This window comes from Dermacentor silvarum, unplaced genomic scaffold (genome assembly GCF_013339745.2).
Source record: "Dermacentor silvarum isolate Dsil-2018 unplaced genomic scaffold, BIME_Dsil_1.4 Seq446, whole genome shotgun sequence".
Taxonomy (NCBI): Eukaryota; Metazoa; Arthropoda; class Arachnida; order Ixodida; family Ixodidae; genus Dermacentor; species Dermacentor silvarum.
In genome coordinates, this window is record NW_023606245.1 from 87,074 (window position 1) to 113,524 (window position 26,451).

Sequence of the window (26,451 nt, forward strand, 5' to 3'; positions counted from 1 at the left end):
CCAATCAAAGCGACCAGCACAGGAAGCTTTGCTTACATCAATTCCCACAGTGCGTGGAATCTGCATAATTTTTCCAACTTGTGTTCTGCTTTGAACTTTAATTTTTTTGTTTTCTTCTCCCTCTAGTGACATCGATGTGGTTGTCCTTGGCAAGTGGGAAACATTACCTATGTGGACACTAGAGAAGGCCTTGCTAAGTCATGGGATAGCTGAACCACAGTCTATTAAGGTCCTTGACAAGGCCTCTGTAAGTTTCTTGTTAATGTAGAACAGTGTGAATATTATGTGTTTGGGGAGAGCCTTACAGATGGTTGTTTTTTCAAGCTCACTGCTTATTTTTCTTTCCTATAATCTGGAATACCCAAATGAGTGCTAGATATTTGTGCATGGACTGGCAAAGATAATTTCTTGCCTTTCTGTGAATCATGTCAGAATTATGCGAGTGGGTTTTAGACTTCAGGTAAGGTGCCTAATGACATCCCCAAAAAACATAAGTGAGGATTGTTTAATGTTCACATTAGCAGTGGGCTATGTGCAAGGAAAGTTGAGATGAGACTGGTCTTCATTTTAGGCTTTTTTTGGGGTACCTTTGTATTGCCAAGTGCTAATCATGTTCAAATATCCCCGTAAGCTTTAAATACTCTAAGAATATTGCAGTGGTTTAAGTAAACAGTGCTTTTTCTTACGGATGGTTCCTCGCATTTTTGGTCTGAGTACACATCTGCAGTTCAAATGTTTTAGGTTCCCATTGTGAAGCTGACTGACGCAAGAACAACAGTCAAGGTTGACATCAGCTTCAACATGAACAATGGAGTAAAAAGTGCCTGCCTCATTCAGGTAATCCTTTATCACTTTTAAGTTGGAAGTAGTATAATTTTTCGTGGAATTTTGCAATCTGCAGGAATCTTTCAAATGCACGCAGCTTTACAGTATTGTTATGCTGTGAAACTGTTGAAGCCACATGCAACCAAGTGAATTTGCTTTTTCCAAATGCACTCTATAGCTGCTTTACATACAAGACCTTTGTCTGCTCACTATGTGATGGCTACATGTTGCCATGAGCCTTAGGGATTGAATGCCTTGCTCAAACTTATACCGGTGTCACGCGACCACATTTAATCGCGATCAAGCCCGATCCGGTTAGAAATTCTCGACTGCGATTGGCTCCCTTGCGCAGCTTGTGTAAAAGGAGCCTTAACAGGAAATGCACATCATTGGAACAAGTATACAGAATCCATACCATTTCGCACTGCTAGGTTTCCATACCCACAAGTCCCACTTCGCTCCACCCTTTGCCTTGCTTGTCCTCCTCTGCCATTCTGCATTCACTCGGTATTCTTATCACGTCCGAGTTCTACCCGTAACAAAGCCTTGCAGCTTTGTCTACTCTGTAGATTTTGTGCTTTCAGTGTACTCTAGCTTACAAAGTTTCAAGAACATTGCAGTGTTCCTTATTGAATCGTGTGATAAACATATTTGGTCTTCCACAAGATTTACTGTTTACTAACAATTTTCTCTCCTATGCAGTCATTCAAGGAGAAGTTTCCTGCACTTCCGAAGTTGGTGCTGGTGCTGAAGCAGTTTCTGCTGCAACGGGACTTGAATGAAGTGTTCACTGGTGGTATCAGCTCCTACTCTCTTATCCTTATGACTGTGAGCTTTCTACAGTTGCACCCACGAGGTGGGGATGCGCCATCTCCAAATCTTGGCACATTGCTGCTGGAGTTTTTTGACTTGTATGGAAAACACTTCAACTATTTTGTGACTGGAATTCGCATCAAAGATGGTGGCATATATACGGAAAGAAGAAATGCAGCGTGATGCAGGGGACTCTTACCGTCCATCGATTCTTTGCATAGAGGACCCTCTCACTCCAGGTGATTTTACTTTTTAGTAAGGTTGTGCAAATTGTACAAAGATACAAAGGCAGTAACGAACCAGCCACTTTGGTCCATTGCTAAAGCCTACAGAAATCTGAACTGAAAAGATTTTACTTTCATTTGTTTTCATTGGGCAAGCTTTGTTACTCATTACACATTATTAACAAAGAAGTTTTGTTTCTGAGGGTCTTTATGCAGCTTACATATGAGGATTCTGTATGCCATGTCCTGGAATCTTGTTTTTATCTTCCTTGTTATGGCGTTCGTTATAGTAATACTATTTTCTCGTGTAATGACAGCTGTATTATTTTTATTGCATATGTAAAGCTGTGAGTAATACGAGGGGAACACCAAATTTTTCTATTACTCGTCATGTCTGGATTCAAACTTGACATGTTAATATGTAACAAGTTGCTTTCACATTTCACATTTCAGTTTTATTGAACACAGGAAGGGAACACTAAGCAGTTTTAGTGTTCTCTTCCATAATACTCGAGGGGTACATTATGAGGAATCTATAGCTACAATTTTTTCTCCCAGTGGCAGCGTCATCAGTTTTCATCTGTAAAAGTAGGCCAGTGAGCATCATCTGTAAATGTCATATGCACATTTCAAGGATGCCGTGCCGTTTAGGAATCTATTGTCTTGAAATCTGCTAAACTTTGGTGTTTGTTTCATTGTGTATTTCATGTTACTTTCCTTTTTGAGATAGGAGATGTAGAATAGTTTTGTTTGGCATTTGCCGAATGTATCTTGGTGAGGTTTGTTAATTTAAAGAAAAAAGTTAAAATTTATCAGCTGTTGCGAACTGATTTTTTTGTTTGGTCCATCAACTTTTAACAAATATTGCTGAATTTTGGGGAAATATGAGCATTATTAGACAGTCTTAGAATAGCATTCGATGCCTGACGTCCGGTAAATACAAGGCCTTTGCAGAATGCTACGGTACACAGCCCTTGGGAGACTCAGTTAAATGTATGGGAAAGCAAAGAAAGAATGGTAAAGGGACATTAATGGCAAATATTAAGTCAACCTAAAGTGATATATCGGCACTCCAGAGCGCCTAAGGCATCAATACTATCGCAAACAGAATCAAGAAATTGAGGTAAATGCAGGACGTGGTTAAAGACTTCCCTGGGACATTCAAGTACTAGCCCGATGACGAAGGCACTCCTCATATTATTTCACTACTACTCAACCACTCGTAATAAAAAGATAATTGTATTGCATTATAAAACATAAAAAAATGCTACTTGTCCACTTCTCTTTGATATTTAGAAAAAAGAACTGGTTGACGTTGCCCTAAACGATGACACAGGCGGTCGAAAGGTTTCGTTTTCCCACTCTGCGCCGCTTGTGCTTTCATGCGTCAATAGTTTTGTTATCGCATAGTGCTGCGCTGGCTTTGCTGGCTCGCAAAAGTCGCACAAATTGCAAGTGGCAGGGAATGTCACGTCCATGTGATGTCGTGGGATTCCCGAATGGTCGCCACGACCAAGAGCAGCTGCAGCGGCGAATTCAGTGCTGTCTTGGCTCGTTGCTTTTGGCAAGAAATCCATATTCCGTCTTCCGGTTGCCGTTTCATGCACCTACGGCAGTAAAGGGCGGTGACTTAAATTGTGCTAAATGTATGCGGACCTTTCAGATACAATTTTCTCGTAACCTACGTCTTTTTCTGAAATAAGTGCTGCGAGGTTTCTGGAGTGGCATTTTAATAGCTCTCGTCGACTTGTTATTTGCCTTTAGTGTCCCTTTAAGGCAGGGCACCATCGTTGCCTTGTGCCAAACATATTCAAGCCAAGACATTTCATTAGCAACCATCCTGTTTATTTGCCGCCAAAATCACCGAACTATCTCAGAAATTGAACACTGTGCACTAGTAATTAGCGTTCCAGGCAATTTAGAGGAAATGAAAGCTAATTTCTCCAGTTATTTGTAATCAACGATTGCGAGAGTATGGCCATTGAGACAGTTTGCATTGAAGTGAAAGCCATGGGTGCCATCATGTTTGCATTATTTCTTAATGTACTTTAAGCTTGCCAAATAATATGTAACATAGCTTGTGTAAACCACAAACAATGTATAGGGCATGCACAGCGAGGACAACACTATTCCTGTGTGTACATAGCACATTTTGTTTCTTGCAAACGCCTTTCTAAAACTGTCTATTGTTGCATCTATAACTCTACAATAAAGAAAAATACCATAATTCGGTAACTGAAGAGAAAAGGGAACACCAACCAAGAAAAAGAATTTAGAGGAAATGAAAGCTAATTTCTCCAGTTATTCGTGATCAACGATTGCGAGAGTATGGCCATTGTGACAGTTTGCATTGAAGCGAAAGCCATGGGTGCCATCATGTTTGCGTTATTCTTAATGTACTTTAAGCTTACCAAGCTTAAATTGTGCTTAGCAGCACAACATCGCGGGATCAAATCCCAGCCACGACGGCCGCATTTCGATGTTGGTGCAAAATGCACAAACACCTTTGTACCATGCATTGGATGCACATTAAGCCTTCTAGTGTCACTGACGTATAGGTACGTTTCCGCATGCACGCCAAGGAAACCACGTAGGAAATAGGAAACAGATACAACATAAAGCATTGTTTCTTTTACAACACAAGATAAAAGACACAGAGGTGCGTCAATTCAAAAAAAGTCCACATTAAAAGGGTTTAAGAACACCAGCTGGTCAAAATTATTCGGGAGACCCTTACTACGGGGTGCCTCGTAATCAGATCGTGGTTTTCGCACTTAAAACCCCAGAATTAAGGTTTTTTGCTAAACTCTTTAGCCTCAAAGTCGCCTGTTCCTGCTTTATGGGAGGCTGATGATTTCAGTTGCCATATTTTCTGGTGTATAAGTCGCACATAAGTCAAGGAATTCTAAAATGCCTTTTTGTATACATGCACTGCAAAATACTACATTTACATTAATTTGCTGCTGCTGTTATCTGACACTCAATCTAGGTTTTAAATTTTCATATTTCACTTGGAATGTTATACCACCGAGACTTGGTTCTTAACTGTTTGTGCTGGTTGACTTTTCAGGTAATGACATTGGTCGTAGCTCATATGGAGCTTTGACAGTGAAGAAAGCATTTGAGTATGCTTACATGGTCCTCAACCAGGCCGTGCACTCTTTCCATCCTGCTACAAGTGACCCAAAACAAAGGTTAGTGTGTAAATTGAGCTTTGCATTCTAGGGACTAAATAAGTTGTCTTTATTTCAGTGAAATGATGAAAAGTGGGTGGTCAGGGATATTGTGTGGAAAAGTTTGCATCCTAGCTTTATCTCATGCAAATGGCACAAGTGTTGTAATACCTTTGTCATGCTTGAGTCCAAGTTTGGAAAAAAGTTTAAGAATAAGAATAAAATGACTATCTTGTACAGCACAGTTTTCTGGACAACTCAGTGTGGTGTATACATAGTGTATAAAAAATGTTCAAAATTTTAAAATTTAGTAAGCAATTCACAATTGCGGGTCTCACGCCAGCACATAACTTAAGTTTAGCTGATTGTAACTAAGCACTTTTTCTGTGAAATCTGTGCAATTTACTAAAAGTAACGATATCTGAAGAATCCTGGGTGCGTAATGATAAAATAAAAAAATATATATGCTATTATGATATTGTGATATAATGGAGCCATACAAAAGTTGTAAGACTTTTTTGTGCGTGTGGTTCATTGCTTGGCCGACTGTATAAGAAGTAAGTGTGCAGCTTCATTTAAAAAGCTTCATTAGAAAATGTTTTGCTTCTTGGCATGAAAGAACTGCAAAAGTTGGTTCTGAGACAATCTACTGAAGATTTTGAACAGCTGTTAACCCTGACTGGAAACATCCAGGAAAGTTAAAATTCACCTCTATTGTCTATTTATCTATTGTCTATTTTTGCCCATAGGGGCCGCTCATCTTTGTCTAGCTTGTTTTGCAGCATCAGTACTTTAATGGGAGGCCTTCACATTGAGTGGCCATTGAATTGTGTAAAGGCCAGGTTTTATTACTGGTATTGTATATCAAGTGTATTTCTCTTAACTTTGCTGAAATGAGTGCGTCAGATACAGCAAACTTGAGTCTGAAGACTCGCGTAGGTGTCCTTGGTTGCCCTTTGCCAATTGATACCATTGAAGCTTTCATTAAGAGCAGGATGTTTGACAGAATGCCAAGATCTATAATTGTTTCCTTCCAGTGCAGAGTCTGACTCAAGAATGCTGCAGCCACACTCTACATTAATTACAAAGTTTCAATGTGCTTCCTGAAGAACTCCCGTCACTGGGTGTTTGCACACTGAGTCTTGCCTTGCAAATTTTCCTTTTGCTCGCCTTTGTTCTCCAAACGTCGCCATGCTGTAGCTACTAGTTTAAATGAAAAAACTCTACAAAATTAAACACGACAAATATAATTCGCTGTTCCTTTAGCGTGCAAGAAGCCTGGAGAGTGTAAACATGTTTCAAACGTAGTGCATCCTCGATGTGCACGCTTGTTTATCACAGATGGAAACATGCTGCAAATGTTTTTAACCCTACTTACGACTTGTTTGAACATAATATTAACATTGGAAAAAATAGAAAATACTATACAATTCGAGCATTTTTGCAACGTGTAAAATCGGTACCTTCAATTTCTGTTTTACAGACACTGGGTGGGGTTACAAGTTCCACTATCTTTACAATGTGACAGTGCAGGTACATAATTCTTGCTTTAAAATGTTCTCCAATGAATCGCTCATCTAATTAGGCAAAAAACAAATGTACTTTCTTGAAGATAAATTGAGGCTTCGCACTTTGGAAGTGCGAGAAACTTTGTGGGTAGCGTCATGTGCTTGCAGCGCCATTACGGCGTTGAAGAAGCTAATATAAATATTAAAATAAAATGTACATTTTATGATAAGAAGAGTAATGTTGACATTTGTGTTTTTTGCGTTTAATTACAATTTAGAGGTTATTCTATTAGCAGCAAGCTATTTGTTGTGTTTAACTTTGAGCAACCAAGTTTGCGTGCCTTTACCAGCCAAGTAAATCCATGTTAGGCCTACGAGCCATGCAGTCGACAGTCGAATTAGGAATCAGCGGCGTCTAATGAATCAATCTTCATTACAGACGTTAGTTGAGAGATAGCGATAACCGCAGTCACTTCTCCTAGCTTACGAACTTCACGCGTTACCACGAATAGAACCCAGTTTGGTGCTCGGTTAGTCGTCGCTTCAATGGGTGCCCCCATGTTTGTTGACGCAAAGTTTTTGGGGCTCCCGCTAAATCGGTAAAATTGCGTGCCCGACGCAAAACCCAAATGCAGTTTACGTCTTGCACATGTGCAGTGGCTTCGACGCTATTTCTTTCGGGCCCCAAAACGTTAGGGGCTTCTATTCTAACACGCTCTAATGTCATGGTATGCACCGTGCTACATCCAATCAATAGTTTCTATTGCTGCAGCATACTGGGTAGGATCATTCGAGTGACTGACGAGGTCATCCAGTACCGTCAGTGGATTCAAGAGAAGTTTCCTGTGGACAGCAATGAAGAGCTTTCTGCACTTCAGCCTCCCGATTCCGAGTGCACAAGGCAGGAAGCCAATAATAGGTCCCATGGAAAGAGGTGAGTTGGTGCTAGTTCATGCTGTTTGACAAGCTTTCATGTGTTGGTCTAGTAGAATGTTCTGATGCTCTACACTTCAGACACCCCTATAGACTTTGACTGCTTTGTAGGAACACGTAGTTCAAGCACAGCTGAGGTACAAAAACTAAGACTCTGCAGGAGGGGCTGTGTAATGCTTTGAACTAGTGCAAATTTGTACATGGTACAGTGCCATACTTTTTCTGGAAAAGTAGCAGATTGACTTAACTTGTTACTGTGCTCTTGTTGTGAGGAAGTAAAATTCTTTTATCAAAGACAACCATTATTAAGGCGAAAGCCTTATATGCCACATGAAGTGAAAAAAATCTGGAGAGCGTGCGGCGTTAACATCGGATAGTGAGCCACAGCATTAAAGTGACACATTTAAAAAGAAATTTAACCGGCCCGCTCCCCAAATTGGATTACGGTGGATTAGGGTCTGTACAAATTAGAGCAAGGTGGATTAAGGTGGAGTTTTAATTTAAGGTGATAACTTAAACAAGTCCCAATGCTTTCTCATTCAAATCACGTAAGGATACTTAAGCGACTGAATTTTTTGATTGCTGCCAGCTTAAACTGCCATTTGTAGAATCTTTCTATTGGTGATGTTTGGATAGCTACCCACCCATGCAGTATCGAGAGGTCTTTTTTACTTTGACACGTCATTTTTGCCTCCGATTAACATAGTTGATGTCTTAGTTGACAAGTGCTTTCAGTTAAGGCTGCCATTTTTGTAGGCTGGTTGGTAGGAAGAGCAATGTTAGGGACCATAGAGTAACCTACTGTGGCTGGGCTGAACGAGTCATTTTCATGAATGTTCATTTTGTTACTCAGTGGTGAAATGTACACAATTTTATCGCTACAACAGTTAACTGCTCAAAATTTGGTTTTCTTTGTCTGTACATCCATGTACCTGTTTCTTTATGCTGAGGTGTCACTGCTGTCATGTCGTGTCGGATATCTCCTCATCCTAACTGAATGACAGAAAAACAAAACTTGACTCACTACCGCCACTGTGGATTTGAACTCTTCCCACTGCAACATTTCATACATAGCAGGCAACATTACGAAGGCTAGAAATGTCTCGCTGCTAGCATTTGTGACCAGAAGAATTGTAACATGTCATGGGGTGCAATTAGTGAAGCACAAATGTCAATGTAAAAAAACTCTATATAGGTTTAAGAAGCTGCAGCAATGCTGCATAAACAAGATGGCTGCCTGAACCAGTTCTGCACTCTTCCTGCCAAATCGTATTCTTTGTTGAGTCAGCTGATTCTTCACTGCCACCCTACTGCTCTGTAATAATGTACAGTAGACTCGCGATAATTCAAACTCTGATAATTCAAACAAATTTCAAATTTTTGGTTGGCCTGCTGTGTTTTCAATGTATTTTAAAGCTGCTTAGTTCAAACTGCGCCATTGCATTAATTCTGTTAATGCATACTTTTTGCTTGTCCATGCCGGAAAATATCTCCTGATTTGGTCGCTTCTAGCTGAACATTTGCATTATTATATCGCTAACAGTTGCAAATAACGCCAATTGCCTGCCTACATGTTTATAGAGACCAAACCGTGCGCACCAACAATCACGTGTTGATTGAGGACGCGCATGACCCTTGACCATCTCTCCTTTTCCCGGTGTACGCACGTGTCTACTACCAATATAACGAGCACTTTTCGTGGAAATGTTGAGTTATAACTGGGTTTGAATGTATTATTGAATATATGTGTATGTTTCATTACAACACAAGTTGGTATGTTGCCCTGAGTCATATTTACGAGAACTTCTGATAATTCATACTTCTCATAATTCAAAATCCTGGGGTCCTCTCGAGTTTGAATTATTGAGAGCCTACTGTAAAAGAAAAATACAGTAGGCTTCTGTTAATTTAACCTTGATGAGACTGATGAAACTGATTAAATTATCCAGCAGATCAAATTAGACTATAAAAAAAAACGTAAACACACAGCTGCTTCATTTGGCAGTACAGTAAAACCTTTGGAATTCATACTCGGTTAGTTGGGAATCTGATTTTTCATGTAAATGTGACCAGATATTCAGAACAGCCAGCCTGATGCATACTGGTTAATTCGCAAACTTGGCTGCAGCAGCAGGACTCCATATGTCAATGGCTTGGGCTATGTAGTGTCCAAATCCACGACCCAGCGATAGCACATCTCAAAGGGCATGCTCTTAGTGGCTGCATGCTCCGGAAGTGATTTTAGGAGCGAGTAAAATTATCGCCGCCATCTTTTGGACAACACCTAAGCATTGGGTGACGCACTTGCCACCCTGATTTGGCTACAAATTTTAAAAATGGCAGTGCGTTCTAGATTTACACGGCTGTACACACAGTACAGATTAGCGAATGGCATACCATGCCCGTATCTGAGCTGCACAATGGTAGCAAGTGCAGAGCGGTGTTGGCTGCCAAAAACCACCGAAACTATCGGTGCCGCACCTCGACAGTTCGGAGTGACTGAAAGGCACAGCCAGTCTAGCTCACGTGACCTTTACTATGCGAGCATTGTCAATTTAGGCTGTGCTGTGCAATGTCAGTTTGGAGCTCAATTCCCAGACAGCTCTTATGCTGTTCTGTATAACGCACACACGAAAATGTTCGTGGTTGTTTTCCTGATTGGTCACGCACCTCATGCCTGATCTTCAATGTAGTCTGCGTGTATAAGCATACTAAGGGCAACAATTCCACTGCAGCTTTCCTGCTGCCACCCCCACCAGCTAGGCCTAACCACTACCAGTTTGTCGGAAGTCTGTCACCGAAGTTGTGGTTTGGTGCCAAGGCTACGAAACTCTTTGCAGCGGCTATACTAGCCATACGGCACTTAGAGAGAGGAATTACCTCCACAACAAAATGCGATGGTGTGGGCCTGTATGGTGGGAACTTGGTTCGTGGCTGCCATGTTGTAACATTGCGTAATAGTCTGAAAAATCGTGTGGCACTGTGCAGCATCTGAAATCTCGGTCGCCGTTTTGCATTGGTTCTATGGAGAAGCTGTGGTGCCAACGGGGAAGTTCAAATAATTGAGCAGGTCACCATTGACCCCATTTGGGTCAGGAGTGCTTGTGGCGACCAGTCAAATTTCAGGGCAAATTAAGGACACATTTCAGTCTACTGTATAGTATGCCTCGTGTGATTTGTGTTAACGTCTCATGCTTTTATGTCATGACATACGACGTACTTACAGAATGGAATGCGTTGCAAATCTTAGACTACAGTAGGACCCTGTTGGTACGCTTTTCAGGGATCCGCGTGAAAAAAATTTTACAGCTGGTATAATGTAACGGCAAGCAAGGCCCAGAATCGCCACGGGAACATCGGGAACAGCTCTGTGAGCGAGTATAATTACGGGACACATTCTATGTTTTGTGACAATAACCATTTTCCATTATTAATATACTATATTGTTTCACTGCATAAGAATGCTGTATTGCGGCGAAGCGGACTTTAGGGAGCTGGCAAAAACACTGCACTGTAGCCTCCTTATCAGACTGGCGATCGCATACTTCTTGAATTTCGTACTTCCAATTTCTCTCTGCACTGGTAAATTTGTGACCACCACATTCAAATGCAACGCAAGATGTGGGAACGTTAACAAATCGCGACTTATCAATGGGACATAATGCATAGGAGTCATGGCTTTAGGTCAGGACTGCGAAAACTCTATGTAGCAGCTGGGAAAACTCAATGCGAGGAATAGAGCAGTGGAGCTCGACTGTATTTACCACCAAATGAGTGGAGGGACGTTATGCGACCAGCGGCCACAGTTCACAACCTCCTTTTGTGACCAGAAACGGTACGTCTCCTACTGAAAGCACAAAGGTGCACAAATAATGTGTAATTTGATGTAACGTAATGTCCATAGTTATACAGTATGTAAAGTGGTTATTCCACAGAAAGCTTCCTAAATTAAAAACTGCACATCAAAATGCATGGCGTAAGACTTCTATGACCGCACTACTTTTGTAGCTTCCGCAGCATTGCCTGCCAAGTATGAAATGGAGTACAGAGATGCCAACTAGGGGTGTGCGAATACTCGAATATACGAATCGAATAGTAACCTCTCGAATAGTTCGATTGGCGAAGTATTCGGTTACTTGAATATTCGTTACTTCGGCGAGCCTGGATGGCGGGTAATATGCGAAACACTATAAATACACAAAGTTTGAATGCCACGAACCTGATAGCACGCAGATTTAATTGTGGTCGTGACACAGCCGAATCGTGAGACTGAACTAAAACAGCCTTTTGTTTGCTCCGCTCGCACAGGCTGCACCATGTTTGATTTCCTTCACAAGCAAAAGTTGTATACAGTCGCCAACTGATTTTTTGGACTCCGAAAATTGACTTGTTGGATATTCCGAACTTCATAAATGCACCTTTCCTTGTCCCATAGAGCTAATGCAGTTTCGCGACAGATTTTCAGACGAATTTAGGCACCAGAGTTCCATTTTCCGGACTAAATCGCTCGTTCCGAGCTACGCTACCCGTTCTTGGAGAACGCTATGTCGGAATTTCGACGACTTGACCAGGCTTGGCTTTCAGTGGCCCCTATGGCCTCCAAAATTAGGACACGCACGCGTGCGCCATTCTCTGGTTTAGGAGGTCACGTGCGAATAACGGGGCTTGTTTCTTCGACCTCCATGGCGATCTCCATAGCCAACGCCGTGACGCTCTTGTCAACTGTATGCGGAGACGTCAGTCTTGCACAAATCCAAGCAAATCTGATCGCCTCCAAGCGTAGTATGACGCAGGGCATTATTAAACATTTTTTATACCACTCTAAGCCAAATAAATTTTCTCTTTTAGGGTGAACAAGTTTTTCACACTTCGATTTTTAGACTAGTTTTGGAAGTCCGGAAAATCGGTCGGCGACTGTATACACTTGAGGAATCGGAGAATGCAATTTGCTAGCACAAAAGGAACTGCCCTAGCGAACCGCGAAACTGCGCACCACGGCGTGCTGCGTTGGCTGCGTGCCATCGCTGCGTTACAGTGGCTAGAATATCTGCGTCACAGAACACCCATACAAACTTGCTACGTGGTTGACGCGGGGCACTCGCGCCACCTCTCGGCCGCAGAGCCAACCAATTTCTCTCCTACTTTTGCAAGCCGGATAGAGGTGGCGCCAGTGTCTTCCCCCGTCACCCCACGCCCTCCGCGTCATGGCCGTTGGCGTTTTTCGTCGGGCAATCCGAAACCACCAAGTCCTCACTATCGCAACCAAGCCGACTGTTCTGCTCCCGAATTTCATCTGCGTTATCTGTCCGAAAACGTAGTCCGACGTCGGGGGCAACATGACTGAACGAACGAAAAGTGCCATTTGGAAACATTTCGTAAAGAACTTGGCCCAAGAGGCTACGTGCAAAAGCTGTGATACGAAACTTTGAACGCCATCGAGTACGACGACGCCACTTGCGAACCATCTCAAGAACAAGCATTTTTCTTTGCACGGTGTGATTTGAGAGCAGCGGGAAGCAAGGAAGACCAGAAGGCGCACAGCCGCTCATCAAAAGTGCGCTGAAGTCGGCAAGGACCTATCGCAGCACGAGAGAACGGCGATAACCACCAGGATTGCCCGAATGCTGGTGTTCGACCTTCAGCCTTGCATCTGTGTCGAAAATCGAGGTTTCAAAGAGCTGATGAACCACATGGAGCCGTTGTACATTATATCCAGTCGCACGACGTTTTCGAGGACAATCATCCCGGCGTTGTACAGACACACAGTCACGGCTGTCAAGGAGAATGCATGCGGATTTCCAGGAAGGCATAGTCGATCTCGTTTACAAGTGACCTGTGGACGTCGAGGTCTAACCAAAGTTACATTAGTCTTACCTGCCACTACTTAACCTCAAACTTCTAGAAGAGAAGCTTTGCATTGGACAACCGGAGTGTGACCGAGAGTCACACAGCTTGCAACATCTTGGAGCACCTGCAAGCAATGATGGATAACTGGAGCTGCCACTGCAGAAAGTGTCAGTCTATGTGGTGACGGACAATGCACGAAACTTCCGTGCGGCCCTTAGGGCATTTGTTGCGTCCCAATGCGGTGCATGGGCCATACACTGCATAAAAAAGATGCCAAGGAAGAAACAGCAGAGTTCCTGCCATTCTCAAGAAGTGTCGCGCAATTGTTGGTCATTTTGGAACTTATTCAAGACGTGGAAACAAGATGGAACAGTGAGCATGACATGCTCTCACGTCTTGTGCAGCTGAAAGAAGCCGTTGTTTAGAGCTTGCCACCTCTGAGACAACTGTGCCCAACCTGACACCACAGGAGTGGAAAGCAGTGGCTGGGCTCGTCAAAGCTCTTGAACCAATCACATCGGCGATCAAAGATCTTAGTGGCCAGAAATATACAACTTTGTCATCAGTAGTACCATTTCTCTATGGAACACAAATGGTCCTGAAAGACTGCATTGCAGCCGATGATGACACTTCAGGGTTTGCAAGAAACTTGCTGAAAAGCACGAGGACAAGGTTTCCAGGGCAGGACGAGCAAAAGGAGTGTGTTGGCAACCGCCTGTGAACCAAGGTTTAAGAACCTTTTTTGCTCAAATATTCCAGGAAACAAGGCTCGTGGAGCTTGAAAGAACCGAGTTGCAGAGCCCTCCAGGAGAAGCATCAAGTGACTATACTGCAGCGTCAACATCTACAGCTCACAAGGAGCGCGTCAGCAGTATCTGGGACAGCATTGAGAAGCTGGCAGCGTCATCAGAAAGAAGACACTCCTCCAACACAGCCAACATTGAGGAGTTTCAGCAGTACCTTCGAGAGCCCATTTGCAGTAAGGACCAAGACTCTCTCGCATTCTGGAAAAGACAGGCAAGCAACACTTCCCAGGACTGTGCAAGATGGCCATGAAGTACATGGGCATTCCAGCGACGAGTGTACCAAGTGAAAAGTTGACCCCAGATCACGTGCAACAGCTGCTTTTTTTGCATGAGAATTTTTAATATTCAAGCTTCTATTAAATAACTTTGCTATTCGATATTCGATTTGATTCGGTATTCAAGACTTAATATTCGGTATTCGCACACCCCTAATGCCAGCCACTGAGCTATCCCACATCCCACAATGTTTGGGCTTCGCATTTAGTGTGGGGTTTGTAGTGCTCGCGATGCTGACTCGGAGTGGTGGTGCCACGTCTTCATGCATTTTGGATGCGGCAGCACTCAATACAACATGCTTGTGCAGCATAGCTGATGTGCAATGCAACACTCGTTCACAGTATGGCTTTCAGTACTGCAGCGTTTCCCAGTGTTCCTCTTGTAAAGAATGTGTTGGATGTGAACGAAGTGACATTGTCATCGTTGCCATTGCACCGCTGTCATCACGCTGCTGTTTAATAGTTGCAAGAGCTTATGCAAGGTTGGGAGTGTTTGGAGGAGTTTGAGGAGTAACTGCTGTCACAATGAATGCAAAGCCACAGGAGGTAAAGTCTGCCTTTTCTTTCACTTTTTAAATATGAGCACGGGCTGGACAGCCCAATCGTATGATCTCATTGTGTTGCAGTGGTAGTGCTAATATTCCTTTGACTTGCATCGGTGCATTGAACTCTGGTATGGTTCTGCAAGAGCAGCCTGCAGTGCAAAGTTTAATGTTATTCCCTTATGGACAATAATTTTAGTCCTTTCAAGTGCTTTTTTTTGGCTCTTACAGGCATCTGTGAAATAGTGCCTTTGCAATGCTTCAAGCTTTTGTTCTGCAGTAAACAGTGGTGGGCTAATATTTTTGTGCAGGACGGTTGGCACCAATGAGGCCGACAGCAGCTCAACATCTTCCAGTGGACCATTTGGTGGTAGTCCTCAGCACAGCTCGGGGTCAAGCGTAGGCAGTGACAGCGTGAGTGGTGGGGCTCATGCCAGGATCAAGGGACGTGCACCAACGGTGTGGCTGCTGTGTGGGCCCAGGACTCCGAGACACCCTGCGAAGCTGGCGAGCAGCTGGTTGATGGTTGCCAGCTGACCACCAGTCGTACCTTCTTCCCTAAGCAGCGCAAGTTCTCTGACTGGCACTGAAGCAGCCGAGCAGCACAGCAGCTGTCGGGCTTTTCAAACAGCAGCGCCCGGCGACGGCAGCGCAACTTGAGCCGGCCTGCCCGTGAGACGGTGCTGGTGGCACAGGGCCTTGTGCACCGGGACGTGTACACAGTGGCCTCCTTCAGGTAGTGCCATGTACTACCTAGACTGCTGTGGCTGGTGGCAGTCCCACTGACTCTGGGACCTTGCTCGGTTGTGCCATCTGTGCACCATTGGTTTCACCTGTCTGTGGGCTTTTTCTTTCTCTTTGCTACAGACTTGTTTTTATGTTGAATGAAGTTATTTATTAACTTTTTTTTTTCTTGAGGAATGAATGAGTTTGTCTTGTATGTATGCTAAAAGAAAGAAAAAAAAAACGAAAAAAAAAAGTAAAAATTCGATAAAGTTCAAATGTAAAATTGCACAAAAAAAAATTGCATTTTGCAAGTGCAGCCTAATGCTGGGCTGCTACTCTTAGTTTGGCTAAGTAAGCATCTGCTGGATTAGTTCCCCCTTTCGTCCTTTATCCCCCCCCCCCCCCCCCCCCCTGTGCATGTGTGATTATGATGAGTGGTCAGTTATACAGAGATTTTTCAATGAATTGTATTTATTCTTATTTGTGGATGTCATTATTGTGGTTTTGTCTGTATATAGCGATGACAGTATACACATCTACAATATATTGCCACGTATATTTTTTAGTTTCATGAAAACAGTGCTCGTGACTCTGTACATTCATGTTATGTTCTGCTGATGTAGATGGTCTATGTACATGTTTTTAACCATCCTCTACCGTTTCTTTACTAATAATGTCAATGTTCAAAACGAAAGCAGGTCACTCAATGGTTTGAGGATTGTTTGGATTTTTCTTGTTCCCCCTCCCTTTTTTTTTTTTTTTTTTTTCTTGCACTAGAACTGCAGCTTTTTTGTTTAAGTGTGCTGGAGCACTTGCCTGCAGTTAAAATGTTCAGTGCTGACAAAACTTCTCGTTCCTGATCTACTGCTATATATTATCTAGGATTTTTAAATTCAATCCACAAAGTGCTGTGACATTGAGGAGTGCTATGTCCTTGAAAGCTATGAATGAAGTATGAAGCTTTGATTTCTTTTTTTTTTTTTTAATTCAGTAGTTGTGCTTACTGGCTGTGTATACAAGTTTGTTGTGAAGTGCTCAAAACTTGGTGCTTCATGAAGGCCTTGCACAATGTTTCTCAAGGAATGGACACTGTCCTGCCTTTTCCTTTTAAGTCTCCATGTTTCATTTCAAGTTCTTGAGTGGACTCTCATTGGATGTCATATGTTTTGTGAAAAGTGTGCCATCTCTTGGCAGTGTCCTTGTGCTCTCTCAGCTGTGGAGATGGCTCTCCAATGCAAGTGGATGGTGGCAGTTGTTAAAAGGAGCTAGTCCATGTTTTGTGGTGTGCCAATAGGATACTGCCTACCAAGCTGCTCACATGCAGTGTGTTTGCCTCACAATTGTTGTGGTGGCATGTTTCCTTTTACCAGGCAATTTAATTCACTTTGCACTGTGGCTTTGGTGTCCAGAAGGGCATTCACTGCTGACGGTTACGACGTGAAAATAGTGACGCCTGTTTATGGGCACCTACCTGGACATGTTTTTTATATACAAGGTGAACGCGAAATGGCATAGCAGCCAGATTTAGGCTGCTTTGCAAGAACTTCTGATGTGTATATTAAGTACATCTTGGGTTTCCATTTATGTCAAGTCATCCTAGTCACCGAATGTGAGTTTACAGTACATGTTGCCACTGTGTGTAAAAATCAGTTGTGTTACTTAAAACTCCCAGCAAAGGCATTCATAGCTATGCACTGTAACTACATTTTGCTGGGAGCTCTCATCAAAAAATGTTTCAAAAGAATAACAAGACACATCATCATGACTTGGATGTCTCGAGTGCATTCTAGCTGAAGCATCTGAAGTGTTAACTCTAAAGCCTCTGCTACTGCTCCAGCCTGCTTTTTGCACAGACGCTCTGGGCTGGCTTGAGTGTTTATTTAAGGTGTGAGGCCAAGTCAAAATTGCAATTTTCTTTCAAAATGTCAATTTTTTTTTCTGCTTTGTTAGATGAGGAATTTATTCTCCATCATTTTGCTGAAAAAAGTATCTTCCTACGTAGTTTCTTTCAAAAGATACATAAAAAATGTAAACCCACCCGCGTCTACAAACCGAAACTGAAAGTGCCAGTTTTCTGTGGAACAGAAAAAAATGCCCTGTTTGCAGTTATTTGCTGGTTATTTAAGTATCGTATCACGTAAAAAGTGTAGCAATGCCATAATAGCATTTTCAACATTTTATTTATCATTAAAATAAAAGCACCTCACCAGGTGGACGTGCAATGTTTGGCACGTGTTGTTTAAGTTATGGAGGCTGCACGCGCGTTAAAGGAGCAGCGGATCGTGTGATGGATGTGTTTACTCTCTGTCGCTTACTTTTTATTACTGGCAGCCACAGAATTGGGAAAGTTTAGAGCGCAAAGACGCACAAAATTAAAGTTTGTAGGCAATCAGTACAAGGCGACGGTCCTGGAGACGTACGTCAATACCTGTAATACTGCAAAGCAAGCTAAAAAAAAAAAGCCGAGGTGCAACAGGACCAAAATCGGACAAGAGCGAGACCCAAGATAAAACTGGCTACAAATATAGGGGATTTTAGCTCTCCTGATCATCTTATGTAAGCGCTATGCTTTGAAATCTTTTGTTGATTTTCTCAGAACTCTTTTTACGATTTCTTCAACGCAACATCTCATAACTTTTCCCTAATAAAGATTTTTTTGTGAAACTTGGCACAATTCTTTCTCACATTATTGGGTGCGCAATGAACCCAGCAAGTAAAATCGGGCCCCAAGTTTTATATGGAGGCCTTTTACACCAAGGCACACCCATTGGAAGCACACATGTTTTGGTTATTTCATCACTATGCTTCGATAATTGATCTGATCTCAGTAATTTTGGTTCATTGCACAGATCAGGCCTCTCCTATATCACTGCCAAAAATTGTGTTTTTTTATCAGTTAAATTAGAGTTATGACTGTTGGCGTGAGACCCACATTTAATCAATTTTTCAAATAATAGAAATATTGCAAAAATAATGCAAACTTTAAAATGCTCACATAGGCCTAAAAAGTGTTCTTTATGATGTAGACCAATATTGTATTGTTCCTCCTTTTTTAAACTTTTTTTCCCGCACTTGGCCTCATACCTTAAAGATGCTGGCTTCTTAAGGTTCTAATAGCCATTATGCTTTGCTAATACAGCTTGCCTACAAGGTATTCAGAACATTGAACCAGAGAAAAGGGTGCATTTTCTTGCAGTCTGGCATAGTGAGCTACTTGCACAAGCAATGCCACTAGTGCAGTTAACTACACCCCTTTGTAAAGGTGTGAACATGGCTGTGAAAAAACTATGCAAGTGCAGTGCAGGTTGGAAATTGGATGTGCTGGGCAGGTGGTATTGCCAACCAGTTATCGAACTGGAATGTTTTCCCCGCTCCGTAACAAAATCAAAAGAAAAAACTCTGGCAGGCTGCCTTCTCTAGAGCTTTTCATCCATGAATTGTGTGCACTTGCGGCTCAACCACGTTACTTCCATACCGCAACAGCACCACTTACAACACAGGATGTGTGCTGTGTTCTCTTTGCTCATCCCTGTTGCAAGTGGTGCTGTTGCAGTATATAGTTATAAACGTGCCCAATTTGCTATGCTAATAACATGCTACATCTTTTATAATGCACACTAGTTTAAGTGGCAGCACATTGTGGTTTTCTATGTTGTCCCCATTGAGAGGTAGGCAGTTAGTAGTGCACTTGCAAGTGTTTGAATTTGACTGCCAATAGTATCCGTGTTTCGGAGACCTATATATAATCACTAAAATTAAGTAGGATGCAATAAAAATATTCTCTCAAGGTGTGGATCCACAAGCATTTTATGCTGCGTGCGCCAGTCCGGCTGCTGCATCTTGAAAGCTATCTGCGGCGGAGACAGTCCACCCTGCGCTGTGTTTTCGCGGCTTAGTTCACGTTGATGCAAGCGGCAGCTTGCTGCCGCTTGCATCACGTGAACTAAGCCGCGAAACACGACGGCCATATATTTAATATGGCCGTCGCACGAAGTTCAATTCGCTTGCTGCTGCTGCCGTGCTTATCCACTCCAGCGTTTTGAGTTCCCACGGTCGGTGGCATCGTTCATTTGCCTGTGCGCGCGTGACACCATGCTTGTTAAATTAGTTATATGCCTATGTTTACAGTTTAGCTAAGCCGATAAACTATCCTTACTTCGTAAGCTACGCAATCGATGCTTCGCCTTTCAGGCAAAACTGCGCCTTTCTTGCTTTCTGGCTTGGAGCGAAAAAAAGTTTAGGTTAGACCCTGTCGCTAACTGCTCAAGTGCATGCCAGTAAGCCCCCGGTGCTGCAGTTGAAGTCTGCATATGGACTGTCACTGAGTGGCTGGGTGCCGCCCCATTGTTCTTCCAATCCTTCATTCAGCTTCTTTGCATTTGATGCAGCTTGGGCTTGGTCTGCTGTGTTGTTCTGTGGGAACACAAGGGCATCTCCATACCACCTCTTAATTTGTTTGATGCTCAATGGACTAATTTCCAGTGGCATGGTCATGGTGTAGGTGCAAATATTAGTGGTGCAGGTATCGCATGAGCACAAACTTAAGTTCCATCGCAAGGAATATTAGAGGGAATCTGCGCTAGTAAAACTGTTCAGCCCCCTGATCTCTATGGGGCTGGATAGTGCATCGAGTGCCTTGACTGAAGCCACCTTGTCCTTCGGTACTGTCGCTTCGGTACTTTGCAGCGACACTTTGGGTGTACATCAAGAATTGCATGCCGCGCTCACAGCATAGCTAACCATGAGTGGAATGCACTGGAGCACTGCCGATTGAGAAACTCTTTATGTAGGAAAAAAAAATATCGCATTGGGTTCAGATATCGTAAAAGACTTACCAGGCATGAAGAGGAGAACAAAACCTGAACACTGAAAGCTATGACAAAAAACTGTTACGGCCAACAATATATCCAAGTGCACTAGTAGTGCAGCATAGTCCTATTCTGGGACAAGCTGCCGCATTCTGCTGGCTTCACCTGCAACCGGATTGCGCGCAGCGGCATCCAGCAAAACATGTACAGATCAGTGGTTCAGTCAGCATAGGAATGATGGCAGTACAGGGATTCTCCAGTTTTACCTCTGGCTTCAAAACCCCCTTTCAGACCCCAATGTTACCCTTATTAAAACAATTTCTACAATTCGGCGGTTTTTGGAACATTACAAGCTAAGTTGTTTAGAATATGAAAAATAATCATGCATAATGATTTTACTTACCAAATGTTTCGATTTAGTGACATACGTTGCAATTACAGTATAGACCACTTATAACGTAACCGCTTATAGTGCAGGACCGGATATAATACGGTCTTTTCAGACTCCTGTTAATTTTCCCATAGCAATCTATATACGCGTATCGCTTATAGTGCAGTTGCGGGACATGAAATACCGGTTACAATGCCGCTGCCTGGAAGTTCGGCAGTCAGCCTAGACGGCAAATGCACCCCTCAAGCCACAAATATCGTATTTACTCGAATCTAACACACTTTTTTTCCGATAAAACGGTTCAAAGTTGCGTGCGCGTTAGAATCGAGTACAACCCTAAAGCTGCTTACCATATGGCCCTCGACATTTTAATATGGCCGCCTCGCACGCGCGTCAAGCCTAGCTACCATAGCTTCCTCCATGTGCTGCAGTAACGTGCTTAGGCAATAGTCTACCGTCTGTCTTCACGTTCTCTGTGTCTGCTCTATCAGCATGAAGTACCGAGTTCATCATGGTGCCGCACTTGAAAGGAAAGTGATCATGTGTACGGAGACGGACGGAAATCGGGCTGCATCATGGGCGTTCAGAGAATCTGAAACTTGTGTTCGGGACTGCCGTAACAGGAGTATTTTCGCCAGCAAAGCAATTCGGAACGGTTTCAGTGGACCGAAGCAGGATGTAATCTACGACGATCCACTTCAGCGATACGATTGCCTCGGCCCTATCTTGAAAGCAATCTGTGACGGGGAAAGTCCGCCGCGCGTAGTGTTTTCACCGCTTATAGGTCACGTTGAAGCGAGAGGCTGATAGCACGAAAGTCGATTCGCTCGCTGCGCTTCATCACTCGAGCATTTGGCAGTTCGTTTCCGTGGTCAACGAGCAAGATGTGTTCATGTTTGCTTGAGTGAGCTGACACCGTGCTTGTTCATTTATTTAGGAAGCGAATACGGAACCTAGAGCACAGTGACAGCGACGGCAGAAATGTGCTTGGAGTGTGCATTATCGCAATAAAATAGTTGTTTTGGTTATAGTGCGGATATATTCATGACTCCGGCAACTTACGTTATAAGTGGTCTATACTGTATTTGCACTGGACATTATGCTACTAAATATATTGAGACTTGTCTATATTGTTTTCAGGTCGGAAAGCAACACGGTTGAATCACAACAACACAAAAATCTGTAATGTCCTTTACGAAACCATGCTAAGTCATAGAAAAATTATGTGCTACCATGCCCCATAACATGGCTCATTGATTGAGAGCCAGATTTACTTCTAGTAATCTACCCATGCTGCACTTGGCACGTGTTTTGGAACTGGACACATTAATGTGTGTTGCAATTATTTGTTGCGTTAGGAATTGAGGGTTTTAGTGTAATTACGGTTGGACCGTAATTACACTTAATCCCGTAATTGGACAGTGATCGTTCAATTGTTTACTTCAGTTTACGCGTGGAGCTGCAAGGACTTTTTCAAGGAAATGTAATGAAAGGTAAGTCTGGAACTAGAACTTCAGCTTGCTCAGCAGTGATCATTTGCAGACTTCTGTATCTATAGAGGAGTGAATAACTGGCCCAGAATTGTCAAAAAAAAATTTTGAACTGAAGTATTGCTATTCCTTTCCCTGTGTGCTTGTGTAGCATTCACTTTGCTTCCTGGTGTGGTTCAAAGTGGAGCTGAGTTGTAGCCTCTTTGTGTGTCCCAGAGATTGTTTGGTGACATAGGTGTGTAAATTGGGTAATAAAGCATTTTAGTTGAGCAATCAGTCTGCTCCGCTCAGACTGGCATATGCTAGCAATTTCCACACAACCCCTTAGCAGGAACGCTAGTGTTCTTGCGTGCAATGCTCGTGCCGCTAGTGAAACGAAGATCACTTCCCTCGCTCGTTTTACAAAGCCAACTGAGCAGAGTGGAGAGGGTGTCTACTTGGCTTCTGTGGTTTTGAAGCAGAGCTGATTGTGCGTCGCTCGCGTTTTGGCAAGACGCGCTTATCAAATGCAAAATCTATGCAGTTCCCTGCACTTTCTCAGCGTGTGAAATCTGAGCGGAGCATAAGTGGCGCTCAACTAAAACTGTCTAATAAGGATATTGCACCCCCCACCTTCATTTTTGTCGAGAGCTTTTTTTTTTCTCAGTGCAGGAACAGCAAGAGGGCTGATACTTTAATTTTTATACACATGAATCAAGTGGTCAAAAAGTCACCTTAATGAGCTTGTACATTTAATGAGTTTCTTTAAATAAGGACACAGGCACAGCCCTCATTGAATATAGCAGGTTTCAGACAGATTTTGTGTTTGTGATAAAGTTCGTCCTCGGTTACAAATCTGTGAAGTGCTTGCAAGAGATTGGCAGTGGGCTTGCTTCATGATCTCTACCGAGTCATTTACAGGTACCCCATTTTAACTTGGGTTGCAGCTTTCTATGGGAAATATTGTAAGATGAAAAGCAAGACTTTGGGTTGGGCATTTATGTGTAGCTGCATATTTTATAAATTTGCAGGGTCATCCAGAAAATAAAGATCGTATAGTTATACAAAAGAAAACAGTAGTTATTGTAAAAAAACAATTCTGTTACATACATGCTTTCTCTTTTGAGGGTCAACTAGCTTCCGTAACAGCTGTGCTCATAATTGACGCTGCAAGTGGAGATTGCAAGAAGTCGCCTTGTGCAGTTGTGTAATGGTCTAAATGAAGTGCATGATTAAAAATCCTACCGACTGTGAGTTAAGGAGTGGTATTCGATTTCTAAATGCTCAAAAGGTGAAACTGGCAGAAATTTGCCTGCAATTGAAAGCAGTATATGGTGATAATGTAATGAGCGAAAGAAATGTGAGAAAATGGTGTGAAATGCTCAACACTGGACGAACAAATGTGCACGATGAAACTCAACCTGGCTTAATGAACTGGCGGCGGAAGAGTATAACCTGGCAATTCTGAAGCTTGCGACTAGGTACGACAAATGTTTAGATGTAAGAGGTGATTATGTAGAGAAGTGAAGCTTTCATGTATGAAACAATTGTTTTTTCCAAAAATATTTTTGATTTTCCATAACTAAACGGTCTTTATTTCTGGATGACCCTCGTATTAAATTTGCTTAATGCTAATACTGCGTACAGCAGCCTTGCAAACTACTCCGGCTGGTCTCTTAAGACAACCACCAGCTTAAAGATTTGGTGTCTAAATTTTTTTACAAAGCATTGGTGTTCTACATTGCTTTGCCCCACAGGGCAGTGGTAAGGCTTTATATTTGTGTGTGCATTTTTTTTTATTCATCAGTTTTCTTTCACCCTAATCACCTATAGTAACACACAAGGCATGTCTAGGCTAAGCTCTTCAGCCCTTATTAGTGGCTCTCCCTCTCTCTCCCAGAAAGTAAGTGAAACGACAATGCATTTCACCAACATTTGTACAATGATATATTGGACTGGTGCAAGTCTTGGGATGCCCAACAAGTGGACATGCCTTGAGCATTGACTGTCTTTATTCTACAATGGCAAATGCGTGCCACGAATTAAAAAGCTAATTTCTAACAATTTCTGACAACCGATGGTGCGAATAACATATTGCCAATTAAATTGGAGGTATTGCTGTTTTTTTTTTCCCTTGCTAAGCATGCTGCTTGTTAGTTTTTTTCCCCATGCAGGTCAACTTTAACGTACTGCAGCATAGGCAGCGATATTGATACGTGCGTAGGCATGCTGTACATCTGCGCAAAGTGTACAGCTGCCACACATGCATCGTTGATCACAGTACTGCAAGTTTTATGGTGGGCCTTGCGGGTGCAAAGCGGCAGAGAGACAATGATAGAGAGAGCTCTTTTTTAAAAAGACTTGCTGGCATGTGTACGACTGCTGACATGCTGCTCAGCATAGGGAGGGGCAAGGGATCAGGACTGAAGAAGGCGATAAAAAAGTTAATAATACATGAAGGTGAAGCTGATGATACAGGCTTCATTTGCAAAGGTGATGACATTCTTTAATATACCAGCAACTTTACTGCTAGTTTTTAAAGTGTCACAATTATTAAAAGGAGCTGATTCAAATAAAAAGTATACTTTGGTCAATTTTCTGACAGCCATAATAATAGCAGACAGCAGAAAGTTTCAGCAATAATTTGGCTCATTACCTAAAATATGCTAATTATGTTTCAATGCACCTTAAGATGCATGCAGTAATTGCAAAATTGAAGCAGAACACTACTGAAGTCATATCTGCTAAAAAATGCATTGACGGTCTAGTTAAGATTGTTCCGAAGTGCTAGAGGATGGCTTTTGAGAAACAAATGAAAAGCTGATGTATTTCATAGCATATTCTAAGGGCGGTAACCTTGAAAGAGATGCTAATCTTGCGATCTCGGATAAGCAACATGACCACTGCATGTGGTCTAAAGAACTAATTAAAAGGCTGATTAGCACATTTTAGGCAATAAGTCGAATTAGTTTTTTTTTTTCTGCTACTGTCCGCATAATCATGTAGCCCAGCTGTGGAAACAGCTGGGGCCTATATTAACAGTTTTATGTAAGTGTTCCGCATAATAAAAAACAGCTGCATTCTTTTGCTGTGGAGGCATCCATTCCATATATCTGCTGGTCTGCTTCTTGCTTGTAAGAATTTCTTGCTGGGCTAGTTAGTAAAACATTGCTAAAATGGATGACAGACTCAAATTGTCTGTCCTTTCTGTATGTTTGTCTGTTTGCATCTTTTGGCGATTTAGCGATACTTTTTTTCTTGCAGTGATTTTGTGCCAGTTAAAGGGAAAGTATGCATGATTGTCCAGAATAAAAGTCGGGGGAGGAAGTGCTATTACACTGCAATCCAGCCACTGCTATCAGGACACCTCAGCTGCATTGCTGCAATTGTGGCTGCATACCTGAACTGGAATTCCAATGTGCTCCTTGGATATGGCGATACAAAAAAGTTTATTTTGGAACCGAGGTGTATTTTCGATTGAAGGGCAGAATCATTAGCAAGTTGTCCATTGTTTTGAAGGGACAAAGTTAAACACTAAATCATTTTAGAGGGATAAAGTATTATTTCAAACTCTCTATTCGAAGAGAAAGTCAGCTTATTTTTAAACTTGCTCCAAAACCACAGCTCCGGTTCATTATTGTGACATCATCAATTTCAAACTTTTTCCGTATATTGGGGTATTATGGCTCAGTAAAAGTTCTTGAAACTTGCTAAGTCCTTGTGCTTTTAGAATACAATGTATTCCACCATAAGCGATGAAAAATTAACTAGGCCCAAGCAGATGCCATCAAAATTAATGAAGTCGCGGCGAGCTGGTGTGGGAACTTCAATGCAGCATCACCACTAGTCTTTCACTTTTGTGTCTTTTCGCACTTACCAAGCCGCTTCTCATGATAAGAGTGGCTTTTTTGTATTGTAAAGGACAATTCATTGATACAGCTCAAATTGTTTATAGCAAGCGAGAGATACTTTGTGACAGCTAGCAGATACGTAAAAGGCACGAAGGCATGGGCCTGCGTAGATCAATTTATCTCCTCTTTTGTTTGTGGTTGTGCAAGTGTATTGTTCCTTCGTATAATAAACACAATTTAAGTCAGCGCCACTGTTCATC

General features: G+C 42.4%; 1 protein-coding gene across 1 annotated transcript in view; it reads left to right on the forward strand.

Annotated features, from left to right (window-relative positions):
* The window catches only part of LOC119435094 (terminal nucleotidyltransferase 4B-like), a 39,907-nt gene extending 24,390 nt beyond the window's left edge, over nucleotides 1-15,517 (forward strand). Inside the window, 7 exon segments of the mRNA XM_049659697.1 lie at nucleotides 127-247; nucleotides 742-837; nucleotides 1,528-1,790; nucleotides 1,792-1,877; nucleotides 4,933-5,056; nucleotides 7,316-7,477; nucleotides 15,258-15,517. Of these exon segments, the coding sequence (XP_049515654.1) occupies nucleotides 127-247; nucleotides 742-837; nucleotides 1,528-1,790; nucleotides 1,792-1,877; nucleotides 4,933-5,056; nucleotides 7,316-7,477; nucleotides 15,258-15,483 (1,078 nt within the window). The 3' untranslated portion in view covers nucleotides 15,484-15,517.
* Nucleotides 15,518-26,451: the final 10,934 nt, after the last annotated feature.